Genomic DNA, 20,646 nt, shown 5'->3' with positions numbered 1-20,646 from the left:
TTAGGGACAATATATATATAATCACATGGATAAACAAGGCCTGATTAGAAACAGTCAACATGGATTTGTGACTGGAAGGTCATGTTTGACTAATCTTCTTGAATTTTTTGAAGAGGTTACCAGGGAAATTGATAAGGGCAAGGCTGTGGATGTTGTCTATATGGACTTCAGTAAGGCATTTGACAAGGTTCCACATGGAAGGTTGATTAAGAAGGTTAAATCGTTGGGTATTAATAGTGAGGTTGCAAGATGGATTCAACAATGGCTGAATGGGAGATACCAGAGGGTAATGGTTGACAACTGTATGTCAGGTTGGAGGCCAGTGTCTAGTGGAGTACCCCAAGGATCTGTGTTGTGTCCACTGTTGTTTGTCATTTACATTAATGATCTGGATGATGGTGTGGCAAATTGGATTAGTAAGTATGCAGATGATACTAAGAGAGGTGGTGTAGTTAATAATGAAGTAGATTTTCAAAGTCTACAGCGAGACTTGGGCCTTTTGGAAGGGTGGGCTGAAAGATGGCAGATGGAGTTTAATGCTGATAAGTGTGAGGTGCTGCATTTTGGTAGGACAAATCAAAATAGGACGTACAGGGTAAATGGTAGGGAATTGAGGAATGCAGTGGAACAGAGGGATCTGGGAATAACTGTGCATTGTTCCCTGAAGGTGGAATCTCATGTGGATAGGGTGGTGAAGAAGGCGTTTGGTATGCTTGCCTTTATAAATCAGAGCATCGAATATAGAAGTTGGGATGTAATGTTGAAATTGTACAGGGCATTGGTGAGGCCGAATCTGGAGTATGGTGTGCAGTTCTGGTCGCCAAATTATAGGAAGGATGTCGACAAAATGGAGAGGGTACAGAGGAGATTTACTAGAATGTTGCCTGGGTTTCAGCACTTAAGCTACAGAGAGAGGTTGAACAGGTTGGGTCTTTATTCTTTGGAGCGTAGAAGGTTGAGGGGGGACTTGATAGAGGTTTTTAAATTCTAAGAGGGACGGACAGAGTTGACGTGGGTCGGCTTTTCCCTTTGAGAGTGGGGAAGATTCCAACAAGGGGACATAACTTCAGAATTAAGGGACAAAAGTTTAGGGGTAACATGAGGGGTAACTTCTTTACTCAGAGGGTGGTGGCTGTGTGGAATGAGCTTCCGGTGGAAGTGGTGGAGGCAGGCTCGATTTTATTATTTAAGAGTAAATTGGATAGGTATATGGATGGGAGGGGATTGGAGGGTTATGGTCTGAGAGCAGGTAGATGAGACTAGGTCAGAGAAAGTGGTCGGCGTGGACTGGTAGGGCCGAACGGGCCTGTTTCCGTGCTGTAATTGTTATATGGTTATATGTTATATGGTTATATGGTTCCACATAGATTAGTGGGCAAAATTAGAGCACATGGTATTGGAGGTAGGGTCAGGGGGTATGGGGAGAAGGCAGGAACAGGGTACTGATTGAGAATGATCAGCCATGATCACATTGAATGGCGATGCTGGCTCGAAGGGCCGAATGGCCTCCTCCTGCACCTATTGTCTATTGTCTATAAGCCGGACCTCTTATTTGGTTATATTTACCACTCTCCATTTCTTTCCTTCCAACTCCAGCAGAGGTGTCCGTGGCTGTTGTGGAGGGGACATGGGAGATGTAGGACTCTCCGCGCAAGTCTTGGACGGTGAATTTAAGGGCCCGCTCTGCCAACGGAGATTCGGGTTCTTGTGGGTCTTCTGGTCATCGGCGACGTGGCGGAGTCCTGCAGGGCGAATAGTCACAGTTTCAGAGCATAGAAGAGCATTCAACACATTGCTCTCACAAGGACGCCTCTCTCTTTAGTGAATGGCGGAGCTGGCTTGAAGGGTCGAATGGCCTACTCCTGCACCTATTGTCTATTGTCACAGTGGCGCAGTGGTAGAATTCAATCCAGACTACGGGTGCTGTCTGTACGGAGTTTGTACGTTCTCCCCATGGGTTTTCTCCGAGATTTTTAGATTTAGAGATACAGCGCGGAAACAGGCCCTTCGACCCACCGAGTCCGCGCCGCCCAGCGATCCCCGCACACTAACACTATCCTACACACACTAAGGACAATTTTTACATTTACCCAGTCAATTAACCTACATACCTGTACGTCTTTGGAGTGTGGGAGGAAACCGAAGATCCCGGAGAAAACCCACGCAAGTCACGGGGAGAACGTACAAACTCCGTACAGACGGCACCCGTAGTCAGGATCGAACCTGAGTCTCTGGCGCTGGATTTGCTGTAAGGCAGCAACTCTACCGCTGCGCCACCAGATCTTCGGTTTCGTCCCACACTCCAAAGACGTACATGTTTGCAGGATAATTGGCTTGGTGTAAATGTAAAAATTGTCCCTAGTGCGTGTAGGATAGTGTTAGTGTGCGGGGATCGCTGGTAGGTGCAGACTCGGTGGGCCGAAAGGCCTGTTTCCGCGCTGTATCTCTAAACAAAACTCAACTAAGTTGCTGCCTCACAGCGCCAAAGACCTGGGTTCGATCCCGACTACGGGTCCTGTCTGCGCGGAGTTTGCATGGAGTTCTCCCCGTGACCTCTGGTGGGTTTTCTCCAGATGGTCCATTTTCCTCGTACACTCCAAGACATGCAGGTTTGTAGGTAAAATGGCTTCTGTACATTGGCCTGAGTGCATAGGATGCAAAACTGGGATAACATAGAACTGGTGTACGGGTGATCGTTGGTCCGTGCGGGCTCGGTGGGCCGAAGGGTCTGTTTCCACACTGTATCCCTAAACTAAATTAAACTAAGAGTCCTATTGATCACATTCCCCCACTTACCAGAGGGCATAGGTTTAAAGTGAGGGGGGGGGGGGGGAAGATTTAATAAGAACCTGAGGGATAATATTTTTACACAAAGGGTGGTGGGTGTATGGAATGAGCTGGTAGTTAAGGCAATGACTATTGCAACGTTTAACAAATATTTAGACAGGTACATGGAAAGGATGTGTGTTGAGGGATATGGACCAAAGGAGGTTTACAAAGAATTATCCCAGGAATGAGTTGTTTACTATATGATGAGCATTTGCTGGCACTCAAAAAAAGATTTACTAGGATGTTGCCAGGACTAGAGGGTGTGAGCAAGAGGTTGAGGAGTTGGGTCTCTATTCCATGGAGCGCAGGAGGATGAGGGGTGATCTTACAGAGGTATACAAAATCATGAGAGGAATAGATCGGGTAGATGCACACAGTCTCTTGCCCAGAGTAGGGGAATTGAGGACCAAAGGACATAGGTTCAAGGTGAAGGGGAAAAGATTTAATAGAAATCCGTAACATTTTCACACAAAGAGTGGTGCGTGCATGGAAAAAGCTGCCAGAGGAGGTAGTTGAGGCTGGGACTATCCCATCGTTTAAGAAACAGTTAGACAGGTACATGGATAGGACAGGTTTGGAGGGATATGAACCAAGCGAAGGCAATTGGGACTAGTGTAGCTGGGACATAGTTGGCCGGTGTGGGCGAGTTGGGCCGAAGGGCCAGTTTCCACACTACATCACTCTATGACTCGATGACTGGGTCTGTACTTGCTGGAGTTTAGAATAATGAGGGGGGACTTCATTGAAACGTACAGAATAGCGAAAGGCTTGGTTAGAGTGGAAGTGGAGAGGATGTTTCCACTAGTGGGAGAGTCATGGGCCAGAGGTCGTAGCCTCAGAATTAAAGGAAGTTCTTTTAGGAAGGACTTGAGGAGAAATTTCTGTTGTTAGAGGGTGATGAATCTGTGGAATTCTTTGCCACAGAAGGCTGTGGAGGCCAAGACAGTGGATATTTTCACGGCAGAGATAGATGGACAGATGGACATGGGGTCACAGTTTAAGGATAAGGGGGAAGTCTTTTAGGACCGAGATGAGAAAACATTTCTTCACACAGAGAGTGGTGAGTCTGTGGAATTCTCTGCCGCAGAAGGTAGTTGAGGCCAGTTCATTGGCTATATTTAAGAGGGAGTTAGATGTGGCCCTTATGGCTAAAGGGATCAGGGGGTATGGAGAGAAGGCAGGTACAGGTTACTGAGCTGGATGATCAGCCATGATCATATTGAATGGCAGTGCTGGCTCGAAGGGCCGAATGGCCTACTCCTGCACCTATTTTCTATGTTTCTATGATTCTTGATTAGTACGGGTGTCCGAGGTTATGGGGAGAAGGCAGGAGAACGGGGTTAGGAGGAAGAGATAGATCGGCCATGATTGAATTGCGGAGTAGACTTGATGGGCCGAATGGCCTAATTCTACTCCTATCCCTTATGACCCTGAGGACATGGAAGGTAAGACCCACTGCAAAGGCACTACTCACCCCTGGTAATGCCTTCCCCTTGGTTGAGCTGGGCGAAGAGCTGGGAACGACTCTCGTCCTTCGCCGTTTCTGACAGCAGTATCGGTGGGGGACCAGGAGGGGGCGGTGGTGGAGCCAGGGGACATGCTCCAGGGGACATCCCAGGTGTTATGAGGCCCTGAAAAAGAGAAGTACAGACAAATGTTCAGTTGTAATCTAAAGACATTTTTTTAGACATTAGAGACACAGCGCGTAAACAGGCCCTTCGGCCCACCAGGTCCTTGCCGACCAGCGATCACCCTGTATGTACACTGGCACTATCCTACACGCTAGAAAGTGTGTACACACTAGACCAAAGCCAATTAACCGACAAACCTGCACGTCTTCAGAGTGCGGGAGGAAACCGGAGCACCCGGAGCAAACCCACACGGTGTTTTGGAGAACGTACAAACTCCGTACGGACAGCACCCGTAGTCAGGATCGAACCCAGGTCTCAGGCGCTGTGAGGCAGCAACTCTACTGCTACGCTACCGTGCCACCCTCATCATTGATCATAATGTTATCGGGTGGCACAGCGGTAGAGTTGCTGCCTTACAGCGAATGTAGCGCCGGAGACCCTGATTCGATCCCGACCACGAGTACTGCCTGCACAGAGTTTGTACGTTCTCCCCATCACCTGCGTGGGTTTTCTCCGAGATCTTCGGTTTCCTCTTACACTCCAAACACATACAGGTTTGTAGGTTAATTGGCTTAGTAAATATAAAAATTGTCACTGCTAGGTATAGGATAGTGTTAATGTGCGGGGATCGCTACCACCTCCAGCAGCTCGTTCTATAATGTTTTATTCTTAATTGTTTACTGTATGTTGCGTTGTTACTTGCGAGCAAAACACCAAGGCAAATTCCTTGTATGTGTACATACTTGGCTAATAAAATCTATTCAATTCTATCCAATTCCTATAACACGGTGCCCAAAACTGAACACAATGCTGTACAATGCAGCCCACAAATGTCTTATACAACTGCAACGTGTCCTCCCAACTTCTATTCTCAATGCTTTGACTGATGAAGGCCAATGTGCCAAAAGCCTTTCTGACCATCTACCTGTGACGCCAAGTGGTAGTTTAACCAACAAATCATGTGCTGTCTGACCTTACACGGTTTAAAATAAAACATACCGCACGAGAGAAAGTGATGCATGTGATGGACCCCAAATTCCTCTCTATAAAGAAATACTTGTCTTGACGAAGTGATCGCCATTTGTTTCCAACTAAATAGAAATTGTCTTTTGGTTCCCACTAAAACTGAAAAGGGCGGCACAGTGGTGCAGCGGTAGAGTTGCTGCCTTGCACCACCAGAGACCCGGGTTCGATCCCGACTGCAGGTGCTGTCCATACAGAATTTGTGCGTTCTCCCCGTGACCTGCTTGGGTTTTCTCCGAGATCTTTAGTTTCTTCCCACGCTCCAAAGACATACAGGTTAGTTGGTTAATTGGCAGGGTATAAAAATGTAAAATTGTCCCTAGTGTGTGGAGGGTAGTGTTAGTGCACGGGGATCGCTGGTCAGCGCGGACCCGGTGGGCCGAAGGGGCTGTTTCCGCGTTGTATCTCTAAACTAAAACGGTTTGTGTATAAATTGTAAGAATCTAGTAGCTGCAGCCGCATGGACTTATTATAGAAATATAGAAAATAGGTGCAGGAGGAGGCCATTCGGCCCCTTTGAGCCAGCACCGCCATTCACTGTGATCATCCACAGTCAGTAACCTGTGCCCACCTTCTCCCCATATCCCTTAATTCCACTAGCCTCTAGAGCTCTATCTAACTCTCTTTTAAATTAATTGAGTGAATTGGCCTCCACTGCCTTCTGTGGCAGAGAATTCCACGAACTACACTCGCCCCCCTGCAGGACCTATACATCAGGAGGTGCAGATCAAGAGCAAGCAAGATTATGAGGGACCCTTGCCACCCCAGCAACGGACTGTTCCAGCTGCTACGGTCAGGCAAACGCCTCCGCTGTCACGCTGTGAAAACAGAGAGGATGAGACGGAGTTTCTTCCCACAGACTGTTAACTATTATATCTCCAGGGACTAAATTTTTTTCTGTATTCATTTAAATTTTTATGCTATAATTGTAATTTTTTGCACAATCTGCAGGCATTGCCACTTTCATTTCACTGCACATCGTGTATGTGTATGTGACAAATAAACTTGACTTGACTTGAAATTCACAACTCACTGGGTGAAAAGGTTTTTTCTCACGCATTATAAGCCACAAGTTGTGAAACGTAAACATTTGAATTTCAAATAGACGCTAAATATCTGTCCAAACTTCGAAGAAGGAACTGCACTTGCTGTTCATTCCACGGACAGCAGGAGGCAGAGCTTTTGGGCAGGGACTTGCTCCAGACTTGGGTCCCGACCCAATGTGCCGCCCTCTGCTGGTGGCCAGCAGAAACGACTCTCCAACCAATCAGACAGACAAGTCTTTTACCAAATCCAAATTAGGAGATATAAAACAGGAAGTCCAAAATAGATATAAATCACATACAGAGAGCAAAAAAACGCAAAGGGAAACAGTAAAAGCAGAAAGAAAAGACAACTGCGATCAAACAATTCCTGATGCAATGAAAATTTGTTTTCACAAGTAATCCTTAAGAGTTTAATAATTGAGAGTCCTTTCGAAGGACTCTCAATTAGTTTGTAGGTTAATTGGCTACGGTAAAATTATAAATTGTCACTAGTGTGTGTAGGATAGTGCTAGTGTAAAGGGTGATCGCTGGTCGGTGCGGATTCGGTTGGCCTAAGGGCCTGTCTCCGTGCTGTATCTCAAAAGCCTAAAGTCTAAAAGTCGACATCAAATTTTCAAGGATCAAGCCTGATAACAGCTGGGAAGAAACTGTCCCTGAAGCTGGAGATGTGCATTTTCTGTACCTTTTCCCTGATGGGAGAGGGGAAAAGAGGGAGTGTTCGAGGTGAGACTGGTCCTTGATTATGCTGCTGGCCCTGCCGAGGCAGTGTCAGGTGTAGATGGAGTCAATGGAAGGGAGGTTGGTTTGCTGGACCACATTTCAATTTATAGTCATTTATTATTGTGCATAAATGGGCCAAAACCATTACCAAGGTGTTTTTGGTTTACGAGGTGGAGGAGTGGTAGGGCCACCAGAATTTCTGGACGCCTAAAGCTTTAGGAATCTAGAATTTAATTTAGTTTAGTTTAGTTTAGAGATACAGCGTGGAAACAGGTCCTTCGGCCAACCGAGTCCGCACCGACCAGCGATCACCCTGTACACTAGCACTTTCTTACACACTGGAGGAATTTTACAGAAGTCAATTAACTCTACAAACCCACCCATCTTTGGGATGTGGGAGGAAACTGGAGCACCCGGAGGAAACTCACGCAGGTCACGGGGAGAACGTACAAACTCCGTACAGACAGCGCCCGTAGTCAGGATCAAACCTGGGTGTCTTGCGCTGTAAGGCAGCAACTCTACCGCTGCGCCACCGTCCCGCCCTAATTTCTGGACAACCAAGTTTTCAGGAATCCAGTCTGCTACTCTTAGACTAATCCAAATTGGCTAAAATGTCCATCTTCCTCTCTGTGTTAAAACCAGTTTAAAACTGACACATGTAATACATCGGAGAAAGCAACCATGGGTCAATCAGCAACTAGGAGGATGTTTAAGAGGATGATGCCAGGACTCGAGAGTCCCCGAGGTATAGGGAGAGGTTGAGTAGGCTGGGACTCTATTCCTTCTAGTGCAGGAGGATGAGGGGTGATCTTACAGAGGTGTATAAAATCATGAGAGGAATAGATCGGGTAGATGCACAGAGCCTCTTGCCCAGAGTAGGGGAATCGAGGGCTGACGGGTCGTGACCCGAAACATCGCCCATTCCTTCTCTCCACAGGTACATGGATAGGACAGGTTTGGAGAGATGTGGGCCAAAGGCAGGCAGGTGGGACGAGTGTAACATAGAAAATAGGTGCAGGAGTAGGCCATTCGGCCCTTCAAGCCTGCACCGCCATTCAACATGATCATGGCTGATCATCCAACTCAGTATCCCGTACCTGCCTTCTCTCCATACCCCCTGATCCTTTTAGCCACAAGGGCCACATCTAACTCCCTCTTAAATATAGCCAATGAACTGGCCTCAACTACCTTCTGTGGCAGAGAATTCCACTCTCTGTGTGTAGATGGGACATGTTGGTCGGTGTGGGCAAGTTGGGCCTGTTTCCGCGCTGCACGCTTCTATGACTCTAAGTGCCCAGTCGGTGTTTTTTTGTTTGTTTATTCCTCGAGTTAGCACTTTGGAAGCTGCCATCGAGTTGTCCCTCAGCAGTTCCCAAAAGGCCCTGATGCGTGGAAATCAGAGCCTGGTGCCCTGGGCCGGGAAACAATTGAAGGCCCTGACGTGAAGAATAGCCGAGGCTTATCAGGCGACTGCGTACCGTCATCTGTTAAGGCCCTGGCTTTACAGGATTACCTCAGCTGTTTGTGACTGCAACAGCTGTTCACCAGATTGATCCCTGCACTCACAGTAGCCCACCAGTTAATTTGTTATTTGTATCATGAATTTTAGGAGGTTCCCCCCCCCTAACCACCCAAAAGGGAGCAACTGTAATACTGGATATGTACAGTTTAGTTTATTGTCAAGTGTAACAAGGTACAGGGAAAAGCTAACCATTCAGCAGAAAGACAATACGTGATTACAATCGGGCCATTTACAGTATACAGGTCTGTAGGACTTTGCTGGCTTTACCTTGCACTAAACGTTATTCCCTTTATCATGTGTCTACACACCGTATATGGTACGATCGTAATCACGCATTGTCTTTCCGCTGACTGGTTAGCACGCAACAAAAGCTTTTCACTGTACCTTGGTACACGTGACAATAAACTAAACTAATGCAGCACCGCTCAATTCAGCATTACATTCTCCAAGAATTTTACACCATGCAGAAAATCCATCTACAAGGTTCTGAAAATTACAAACATGTCAAAAACCTTTTGTTCTGTACATGACTAAACTGTACAGGACTGATGTCTCTCCTCAACCTCCAATGTTCCGGAGAAAACAGTCCAAACAATAAACTGAACTGAAAGGGTAGGAATGGAGACAAGAGTATGGAGCAATTGTAACGCGTGATTGTAGATCTGCTTCTGTGGCTAGCACGCAGTCACCTGGGTTGGGAGCCGTTTGGATTACAAAGGCCGATTCCTAATTCAGGGGACTGATTTGGAATCGTGCTGTGAGGCAGCAGCTCCACCACTCTGTTCAGTTTTGTTCAGTCATAGAGTCATAGAGTGATACAGTGTGGAAACAGGCCCCTCGGCCCAACTCGCCCACACCGGCCAACAATGTCCCAGCTACACTAGTCCCACTTGCCTGCGCTTGGTCCATGTCCCTCCAAACCTGTCCTATCCATGTACCTGTCTAACTGTTTCTTAAACGACGGGATAGTCCCAGCCTCAACTACCTCCTCTGGCAGCTTGTTCCATACACCCACCACCCTTTGTGTGAAAAAGTTACCCCTCAGATTCTTATTAAATCTTTTCCCCTTCACCTTGAACCTAAGTCCTCTGGTCCTCAATTTCCCTACTCTGTGCATCTACCTGATCTATTCCTCTCATGATTTTGTACGCCTCTATAAGATCTCCCCTCATCCTCCTGCGCTCCATGGAATAGAGACCCAGCCTACTCAACCTCTCCCTATAGCTCACACCCTCTAGTCCTGGCAACATCCTCGTAAATCTTTTCTGAACCCTTTCAAGCTTGACAATATCTTTCTTATAACATGGTGCCCAGAACTGAACACAATATTCTAAATGCGGTCTCACCAACGTCTTATACAACTGCAACATGACATCCCAACTTCTGTACTCAATACTCTCACCGATGAAGGTCAAAGTGCCAAAAGCCTTTTTGACCACCTTATCTACCTGCGACTCGACCTTCAAGGAACCATGCACCTGCACTCCTAGATCCCTCTGCTCCACACTACCCAGAGACCTACCATTTACTGTGTAGGTCCTGCCCTTGGTCGAGTCCCAAAATGCAACAGCTCACACTTCTCTGTATTAAATTCCATCAACCATTCCTCCGCCCACCTGGCCAATCGATCCAGATCCTGCTGCAACCTTTCACAACCATCTTCACTATCGGCAAAACCACTCACTTTTGTATCATCAGCAAACTTACTAATCTTGCCCTGTGTGTTCTCATCCAAATCATGGATGTAGATGACAAACAATAACGGGCCCAGCACCGAACCCTGAGGCACACCACTAGTCACAGGCATCCAGTCTGAGAAGCAACCTTCCACCATTACCATTTGCTTCCTTCCATGGAGCCAATTTGCTATCCATTCAGCTATCTCTCCTTGGATCCCATGCGATCTAACCTTCCAGAGCAGCCTACCATGCGGAACCTTGTCGAATGGCTTACTGAAGTCCATGTACACAATATCTACAGCTCTGCCCTCATCAACCTTTTTGGTCACGTCTTCAAAAAAATCAATCAGATTTGTGAGACACGACCTCCCACGTACAAAACCATGCTGACTGTCCCTAATCAGCCCTTGCCCATCCCTAATCAGCCCTTGCCCATCCAAATGCCTGTATAACCTATCCCTCAGAATACTCTCCAGTACCTTATCAACTACAGATGTTAAGCTCACTGGCCGATAGTTCCCAGCATTTTCCCTGCAGCCCTTCTTGAAAAGAGGTACAAAATTTGCCACCCTCCAGTCTTCCGGAACCTCTCCTGTATTTAAGGACGACTCATAAATTTCAACCAGGGCTCCCGCAATTTCCTCTCTAGTTTCCCGCAATGTCCTCGGCAGCTTATGGGTTTTAAAGTGGTTTGCTAGAGCTTTTGAGAAGATACGATGGCACAGCAGTGGAGTTACTGCCCTACAGCCTCAGAGACCAGGGTTCGATCCCGGCTAAGGGTGCTAACCTGTACGGAGTTTGTACGTTCTCCCGGTAACCTGCGTTGGTTAGCAACTCAACCGCCGTGCCGGCCTATTCTGAGGGGACGGGGAGGGGGAGGGAGGGAGGGAGGAAGGAGGGTGTCTGCTACCACATGTGGCGACGGACAGTATATAGGAATGTCCAATGAACATTTGTAACTTTGGCGGCACCCCCAATGTGTGGCGATACTTGTGTACTGCCGAGGTTATGTCTGCTGTAGGATTTTACCAGGTTGTGTGCAAAACTAACCATTTCATTGTACTTGGGTACACGTGACAATAATGTATCATTGAATCATTGACGTATCATAATTTTGCACAATATGTAGGGAATGCAGGAACGCTGATCTTGTGCAAGCAACAACTGATGAACTTCTTCACGTCACATCAGTTGTTCCAACACGTGCAAAGAAGTTATTTCCATCTGCCATTCATATCTTATTTTCTGCCATATAGTGTGGAAACAGAGCCTTGGGCCCAACTTGCCCACACCGACCAACGTGCCCCATCAACACATAGAAACGTAGACAATAGGTGCAGGAGTAGGCCATTCGGCCCTTCGAGCCAGCACCACCATTCAATATGATTATGGCTGATCATCCAAAATCAGTACCCCGTTCCTGCTTTCTCCCCATATCCTTTGATTCCCTTAGCCCTAAGAGCTCTATCTAACTCTCTCTTGAAAACATTCAGTGAATTGGCCTCCACTGCCTTCCGTGGCAGAGAATTCCACAGATTTACAACTCTCTGGGTGAAAAAGATTTTTCTTCATCTCAGTCTTAAATGGCCTACCCCTTATTCTTCAACTGTGTGACCCCCTGGTTGGACTCCCCCCAACATCAGGAACATTTTTCCTGCATCTACCCTGTCCAATCCTCTAAGAATTTTATACTGTATGTTTCTATAAGATCCCCTCATCCTTCTTAATTATAGCTGATCATCCCAAATCAGTACCCCGTTCCTGCATATAAGAATATTAAGGGGTTGGACACATTAGAGGCAGGAAACATGTTCCCAATGTTGGGGGAGTCCAGAACCAGGGGCCACAGTTCAAGAATAAGCGGTAGGCCATTTAGAACGGAGACGAGGAAAAACTTTTTCAGTCAGAGAGTTGTAAATCTGTGGAATTCTCTGCGCAGAAGGCAGTGGAGGCCAAGTCTCTGAATGCATTCGAGAGAGCTAGATAGAGCTCTTAAGGATAGCGGAGTCAGGGGGTATGGGGAGAAGGCAGGAACGGGGTACTGATTGAGAATGATCAGCCATGATCACATTGAATGGTGGTGCTGGCTCGAAGGGCCGAATGGCTTACTCCTGCACCTATTGTCTATTGTCTAAATTCCAGCGAATACAAGCCCAGTCGACCCATTCTTTCACCTAGTCCCACCTGCCTGCATTTGGCCCATATCCCTCTAAACCCGTCCCATCCATGTACCTGTCCAAATGTTTTTTTTAATGTTGTGATAGTACCTGCTTCAAGCTACCTCCTCTGGCAACTCGTTCCATACACCCACCACCCCTGTGTAGGAAGGAACTGCAGATGCTGGCTTACACCGATGATAGACACAATATGCTGGAGTAACTCAGTGGGACAGGCAGCATCTCTGGATAGAAGGAATGGGTGTCATTTCGGGTCGAGACCTTTACCACCCTATGTGTAAATAGAGCTACCCCACAGGTTCCTATGAAATATTTCCCCCCTCATCTTAAACCTATGTCCCCTGGTTCATGATTTTGTAAATTTTGCACAAGTTCCATTTATACCTATACCTATTTGTAAACATTACAGGAAGGCTCAAAGCACGTACAGTCATAAATTAAAAAGAAAGCATTTGATTTGATTGGGATACCACTTATCAATAAGCTGAGGTGTAGTGGATTTACTGACACCTCAGTGTACTGGGTTACCGACCATCAGTCATAGGAGCAGAATTTGGCCATTCGGCCCATCAAGTCCACTCCACCATTCAAACATGGCTGATCTATCTTTCCCTCTCAACCCCATTCTCCTGCCTTCTCCCCATCATCTCTGACACCCATACTAATCAAGAATCTGTCAATCTCCACTTTAAAAATGCCCAACGCCTTGGCCTCCACAGCCATCTGTGGCAATGAATTCCACAGATGCACCACCCACTGACTTAAGAAATTCCCCCTCATCTCAATAGACAATAGGTGCAGGAGTAGGCCATTCGGCCCTTCGAGCCAGCACCGCCATTCAATGTGATCATGGCTGATCATTCTCAATCAGTACCCCGTTCCTGCCTTCTCCCCATACAATACAATACAATACAATACAATATATCTTTATTGTCATTGTACCCAGGGGTACAACGAGATTGGGAATGCGCCTCCCATACGATGCAATAATTTAGGTAATTTAGACAGCAGCAACCCAACGAAACGAAACAGTTGTAACAGTTTTGGACAGGGTAAAGTGCAAGTTGATCTATGCGTTGTGGCCATCCGGCTCAGCAGGACTGGTTCATAGCAGCTATCCTTAAGAGCTCTATCTAGCTCTGTCTTGAATGCATTCAGAGAATTGGCCTCCACTGCCTTCTGAGGCAGAGAATTCCACAAATTTACAACTCTCTGACTGAAAAAGGTTTTCCTCATCTCCGTTCTAAAGGTACGTCCTTTTATTCTGAGGCTATGGTCTTTGGTTCTAGGCTCTCCCACTAGTGGAAAAATCCTCTCTACATCCACTCTATCCAGGCCTTTCACTGTTTGGTAAGTTTCAATGAGGTCGCTCCTCATCCTTCTAAACACCAGCAAGTAGAGGCCCAACGCTCATCATACATTAACCCACTCATCCCCGGGGCAGTCCAATCCTGTGGGGAATTTGTGTAGAATGGCCAAAACATGGTCATAAATCTGGCCATAAAATTATATCTTGTTCTAAAATGCCACAGAATTTGGTACGAGATAGTGACACGGGCTGAACATTACACGTCTGAAGAAGGATTAACCTTCACGGGGTTAATCCCAGGATGGCGGGACTGTCATATGAGGAAAGATTGGAAAGACTGGGCTTGTATTCACTGGAGTTTAGAAGGATGAGATGGGATCTTATGGAGACGTATAAAATTATAAAATGACTGGACAAGCTAGATGCAGGAAAAATATTCCCAATGTTGGGGGAATCCAGAACCAGGGGCCACAGTCTAAGAATAAAGGGGAGGCCATTTAAAACTGAGGTGAGAAGAAACATTTTCACCCAGAGTTGTGAATTTGTGGAATTCTCTGCCACAGAGGGCAGTGGAGGCCAATTCACTGGATGAATTTAAAAGAGAGTTAGATAGAGCTCTAGGGGCTAGTGGAATCAATGGATATGGGGAGAAGGCAGTCACGTGTTACTGATTGTGGATGATCAGCCATGATCACAATGAATGGCGGTGCTGGCTCGAAGGCCCAAATGGCCTCCTCCTGCACCTATGTTTCTAAGAAGGGTCCCGACCCGAAACATCACCTATCCATGTTCTCTGCAGATGCTGCCTGACCCGCTGAGTTACTCCAGCACCTTCTCTTCTCTTGTAAACCATCATCTGCAGTTCCATGTTTCTACACTTCATACATTTGTTAGGTGCGAACATCTTCAATTATCTGCTTGCTTTGCAAATCACATCGTGTACCTCCGATTAATAACACGAGATGAAACAGCCGTATGGAATATGAAGGGAAGGTTTAACAAACATAAACCAACAAGCCGCATTAATATAGGCGCAGAAATTTCTACTTTTAGTTTAGTTACTTTGAGATACAGTGTGGAAACAGCCCTCAGGCCCACCATGTCCATGTCAACCAACGATCACCCGTACAATAGTTCACAAGTTATAGGAGTAGAATTAGGCCATTCGGTGCATAGTCTACTCCGCCATTCCATCATGGCTGATTGAATTGAGCAGTTCTCATTCAGAACTGATTGAGTAGTTCTATCCTACTCACTAGGGACAATTTACAGAAGCCAATTAACCTAAAAACCTGCACGTCTAGCACTGCACCACTCTACAGTACTTAGTCTGAAGAAGGGTCTCAACCCAAAACGTCACCTATTCCTTTTCCCCAGAGATTCTGCTTGACCCGCTGAGTTACTCCAGCATTTTGTGTCTATCTTCGGTGTAAACCAGCATCTGCAGTTCCTTCCTAGACGTACTAAGAAATCTTATGCATTTACACAAATTAATTTTAGATGGGTTTTTAAGAATTTAGGTTGATATTAGTTACGTTGGGCAGCACGGTGGCGTAGCGGTAGAGTTGTTGCCTCACAGCGCCAGGGACCCAGGTTCGATCCCGACTACGGGTGCTGTCCGTACGGAGTTTGTACTTTCTCCCCTTCACCTGTGTGGGTTTTCTCCCGGTGCTCCGGTTTCCTCCCACACTCCAAAGATGTACTGGTTTGAAAGTTAATTGGTATAATTGTAAATTGTCCCTAGTGTGTGTGTGTGTGTAGGATAGTGTTAGCGTGCGGGGATCGCTGGTCAGTGCGGACTCGGTGGGCCTGTTTCCACGCTGTATCTCTACACTAAACTAAACTAAACTTGATTTCTTTTTTTATAAAGAGGATTTTTTTTTCAATGTCTCCAACGTTCTGCAGCAAGCTCTCGAGCGGCTTTTGTGTCCCTGGTCTTTATCTCGATTCCCAGTGCTTTTTGGAAAATTATAGTCTTTCAGAACAAGTGGAGACTTAGCCCAGTCCCCAACACACTGACTGAGCAGGTGTGGGGCTGAGTTAGACATAGGCCCTTTGTTAAGCCGTTCCTTCGCTGAAAACTAAAACAAGTGAGCAGGCACTCACTGCCCCATTATGGGAACACCTGTTTTAATTGAGCACATCAGCCGGTGACATACGACCCTTACAAGTTAACAGCTGAACAGCAGCCCACTGATTTTTGAGGCCGTAAAATAAAAAGGACTTGAGAGAGCAAACAAAGAATTGCTCAGTAGGAATTATTTACCGGGGATGTATAAACTCTTCATCAGCATCTGCTGCCTGTTGTCAGGTGTCCAGGTGTTTGTAACCGCATTAGCTTTTATACAATTAACAACGTCGCGAGTCCAGCTTCACAATGCAGCCTTCTGCTTAGCTGTCTCTTCCTCGTTACACTGCACTGTTCTACCCAAGTACACTTGTACAGGGTAGTTTGTTCAGCAAAATCCATCGTGAAAATTGGCTGCATTCAAATCACAGCTGAAAGGTGGGATCAAAGGAGCAGTGTGGACAATAAGGAAGCCCTGTTTGCCTTCCCTCAACGTCTTTCTTACCACAGGTTCCCTGCGAGTTTTCGGGGCGGCACAGCGGTAGAGTTGCTGCCTTACAGCGCCAGAGTCCCGGGTTCAATCCTGACCATGGGTGCTTGTCTGCACGGAGTTTGTCCGTTCTCCCCGTGACTTGCGAGGGTGCACCGGTGTGAGTTTGAGTTTAGTTTATTGTCATGTGTACCGAGGTACAGTGAAAAGCTTTTGTTGCGTGCTAACCAGTCAGCAAAAAGACAATGCATGATTGCAATCGAGCCGTCCACAGTGTACAGATACAGAGGGCAGTGGAGGCCAATTCTCTGAATGCATTCAAGAGAGAGCTGGATAGAGCTCTTAAGGATAGCGGAGTCAGGTGGTATGGGGAGAAGGCAGGAACGGGGTACTGATTGAGAATGATCAGCCATGATCACATTGAATGGCAGTGCTGGCTCAAAGGGCCGAATGGCCTCCTCCTGCACCTATTGTCTATTGTCTATGATAAAGGGAATAACGTGAATGACGTTTAGTGCAAGGTAAAGCCAGTAAAGATAGTCTGAGTGTCTCCAATGAAGTAGATAGTAGTTCAGAACTGCTCTTTAGTTATGGTAGGAGGCAGGTCATGCAGGTTTATAGGTTAATTGGCTTCGGAAAAGATTGTAAATTGTCCCTAGTGTGCAGGATAGTGCTAGTGTTTGGGTCAATGCAGACTCAGTGGGCTGAAGGGCCTGTTTCCGCATTGCATCTCTAAGCTAAAAATAAAGTATACATAGAACCGTACAGCACAGAAATGGGACCTTTTCTGGAAGAAAAAGCACTGGTCTTTCTCAATATTCTGTTACATAAGTCTCGACCCGAAACGTCACCCAATCCTTCTCTCCAGAGATGCTGCCTGTCCCGCTGAGTTACTCCAGCTTCTTGCGTCTATCTCCAAAATTCTGTTGTAGGAAAAAAAACTGCAGATGCTGGTTTAAATCGAAGGTAGACACAAAATGCTGGAGTAACTCAGCGGGTCAGGCAGCATCTCTGGAGAGATGGAATATCTCCAATATTCTGTTAATTGGATTATAAGTTTTGCAACATTACAAACCAAGTTTCGATGACACGAGGCAACACTTAAGTAAACAATTTTGTGTTTTTTCAATTAGGTTGTAATTTTAAAAGCTAGTTGTTTTATTCCAAAGCAGCTAATATATGCTAAAAAAAAAAAAACAGGCTTATTTGTGGTCCAAAGGTCCACAGATCTAAATGCCAAATGAGGGATCACTGAGCTGAGACTTAATTCTGCTTATCACTTGACATATTTTTAATATTGCATTTCGGCGAGGTGTTCATTCACTGCTTGTCGTGGATTGAGATCAAACCAAGCACAAAAATGAAAATGTTCAAAGTCTGAAGAAGGGTCTCAACCCGAAACGTCACAAGAGATTAGTATGCAAAATTAGAGCACATGGCATTGGGGGTAGGGTATTGACATGGACAAAGAATAGATTGGCAGACAGGAAGCAAAGAGTAGGAATTAACGGGTCCTTTTCAGAATGGCAGGCAGTGACTAGTGGGGTGCCGCAAGACTCAGCGCTGGGACCCCAGTAATGTACAATATATACTAACGATTTAGACGAGGGAATTAAATGTAACATCTCCAAGTTTGCAGATGACACAAAGCTGGGTGGCAGTGTGAGCTGCGAGGAGGATGCTATGAGGCTGCAGGGTGACTTGGATAGGTTGGGTGTGGGCATGGCAGATGTAGTATAATGTGGATAAATGTGAGGCTATCCACTTTGGTGGCAAGAACAGGAAGGCAGATTATTATCTGAATGGTGTCAGATCAGGAAAAGGGGAGGTGCAACAAGACCTGGGTGTGCTTGTACATCAGTCACTTAAAAGTAAGCATGCAGGTACAGCAGGCAGTGAAGAAAGCTTTCATTGTGAGAGAATTTTAGTTTAGGAGCAAGGAGGTCCTATTGTAGTTGTACAGGGCCCTGGTGAGACCACACCTGGAGCAATGTGTGCAATTTTGGTCTCCTAATTTGAGGAAGGGCATTATTGCAATTGAGGGAGTGCAGCGTAGGTTCATCAGGTTAATTCCTGGGATGGCAGGACTGACATATGATGAAAGAATGGGCCGACTGGGCTCGTATTCACTGGAATTTAGAAGGATCAGAGGGGATCTTATAGAAACGTATAAAATTCTTAAAGGATTGGACAGGCTAGATGCAGGAAAAATGTTCCCGATGTTGGGGGAGTCCAGAACCAGGGGTCACAGTTTAAGAATAAGGGGTAGGCCATTTAGGACCGAGATGTGGAAAAACCTTTACACCCAGAGAGTTGTGAATCTGTGGAATTCTCTGCCACAGAAGGCAGTGGAGGCCAATTCACTGGATGTTTTCAGGAGAGAGTTGGATTTAGCTCTTAGGGCTCAAGGAATCAAAGGATATGGGGGAAAAAGCAGGAACGGGGTACTGATTTTGGATGAGCAGCCGTGATCATATTGAATGTCCATGCTGGCTCGAAGGGCCGAATGCACATATTTTTCCATGTTTCTGTCACCCATTCCTTCTCTCCAGAGGTGCTGCCTGTCCCGTTCAGTTACTTTTTGTGTCTATTTTCAGTATATACCAGCATCTGCAGTTCCTTTCTTCACATATAAAAATAAATTTTCTGTTCTTTACTACTTAAAAATGTTGAATTTGTAATTTGAGTATTACAGAACAGAAAATGCCCAATATTTTTATTTTTGTGCTTGGTTTGATCGCATCCTCGAAATATCACCTTGAAGAAAGGTAATATTTAGTTTAGTTTAGTTTAGTTCAGAGATACAGCGTGGAAACGGGCCCTTCGGCCCACCGGGTCCGCGCCGACCAGCGATCCCTGGACATTAACACTACCCTACACACTGGGGACCATTTTACATTTATACCAAGCCAATTAACCTACAAACCTGTATGTCTTTGGAGTGTGGGAGGAAACCGAAGATCTTGGAGAAAACCCACTCAGGTGACGGGGAGAACGTACAAACTCTGTACAGACGGCGCCCGTAGTCAGGATCGAACCCGGGTCTCTGGCGCCGTAAGGCAGCAATCCGCCGCCGTGCCGCCCATTAATAAAATGTCATTTGGAGCATCTTGATTGGAAGGGGAGTTCCCCCCCCCCCAATATATTATTACTTCTGTCGAACAAGTTGCTGTAGAGTTTGCATCAATGAACAGAAAGGAAAGATGCAGGCCTGCTCATTTCTCCATTTCTATTGTTATGAGAATTACATCAACTGTTTGCTTTACTAAGGCAACTCAGGAAATGATAAAACCAACCAGCATTAGCTTCGGGGGTTTAGATGTTTTAATTTTAGATTTTAGATTTAGAGATACAGCGCGGAAATAGGCCCTTCGGCCCACCGAGTCCGTGCCGACCAGCGATCCCTGGACATTAACACTACCCTACACACTGGGGACAATTTTACATTTACACCAAGCCAATTAACCTACAAACCTGTACGTCTTTGGAGTGTGGGAGGAAACCAAAGATCTTGGAGAAAACCCACTCAGGTCACAGGGAGAACTTACAAACTCTGTGCAGACGGCGCCCGTAGTCGGGATGGAACCCGGGTCTCTGGCGCTGTAAGGCAGCAACCCCCCGCCGTGCGTTTGCATCAATGAACAGAAAGGAAAGATGCAGGCTTGCTCATTTCTCCATTTCTATTGTTATGAGAATTACATCAACTGTTTGCTTTACTAAGGCAATTCAGGAAATGATAAAACCAACCAGCATTAGCTTCGAGGGTTGAGCCTGCACAACACCACTTACATTGTCTGCTACTCGTTGAGAAGGTTAGCTTTAGTTTTAGGAATCGAGCAAGTTAGAGGGCCGGGCGTGGAGAGGGACGACTGGAGGAGGTGACGTGTTGCTTCGGGCCCCTGTAGCCAGCTGTACCTGGGACTGTAACATGGCATCAAAATGGCGCCTCTTGCATTTGGATTCCGTGGACTGTTTTGTACATTCTGCACTAACTGGGGTGGTTGTATTTATGTACAGAGATAGTCTTGCTGAGCTGTATGCAGAAAATGTATTTCACTGTACCTGGTACACGCGACCATTGACCAGTGACGTTTTTAAACCATTTATATACCTCCCGCTGCCTCAGCAAGGCCAGCCGCATAATCAAGGACC

General features: G+C 46.3%; 1 protein-coding gene across 2 annotated transcripts in view; it reads right to left on the bottom strand.

Moving 5' to 3' along the window:
- cap2 (cyclase associated actin cytoskeleton regulatory protein 2) overlaps positions 1-20,646 on the bottom strand; it is a 142,547-nt gene that overhangs the window by 24,157 nt on the left and 97,744 nt on the right. For both annotated transcript variants that reach the window (XM_078414714.1, XM_078414724.1), the window contains 2 exons: positions 4,304-4,460; positions 1,567-1,742 (listed from right to left, as the gene is read on the bottom strand). In XM_078414714.1, coding sequence (XP_078270840.1) covers positions 1,567-1,742; positions 4,304-4,460 — 333 coding nt within the window. The remainder of the gene's footprint in view (positions 1-1,566; positions 1,743-4,303; positions 4,461-20,646) is intronic.

Source organism: Rhinoraja longicauda, chromosome 2 (assembly GCF_053455715.1).
Source record: "Rhinoraja longicauda isolate Sanriku21f chromosome 2, sRhiLon1.1, whole genome shotgun sequence".
Classification (NCBI taxonomy): Eukaryota; Metazoa; Chordata; class Chondrichthyes; order Rajiformes; family Arhynchobatidae; genus Rhinoraja; species Rhinoraja longicauda.
Note: the sequence above shows the minus strand (reverse complement) of the source record. Positions and strands in the feature narration are given on the sequence as shown.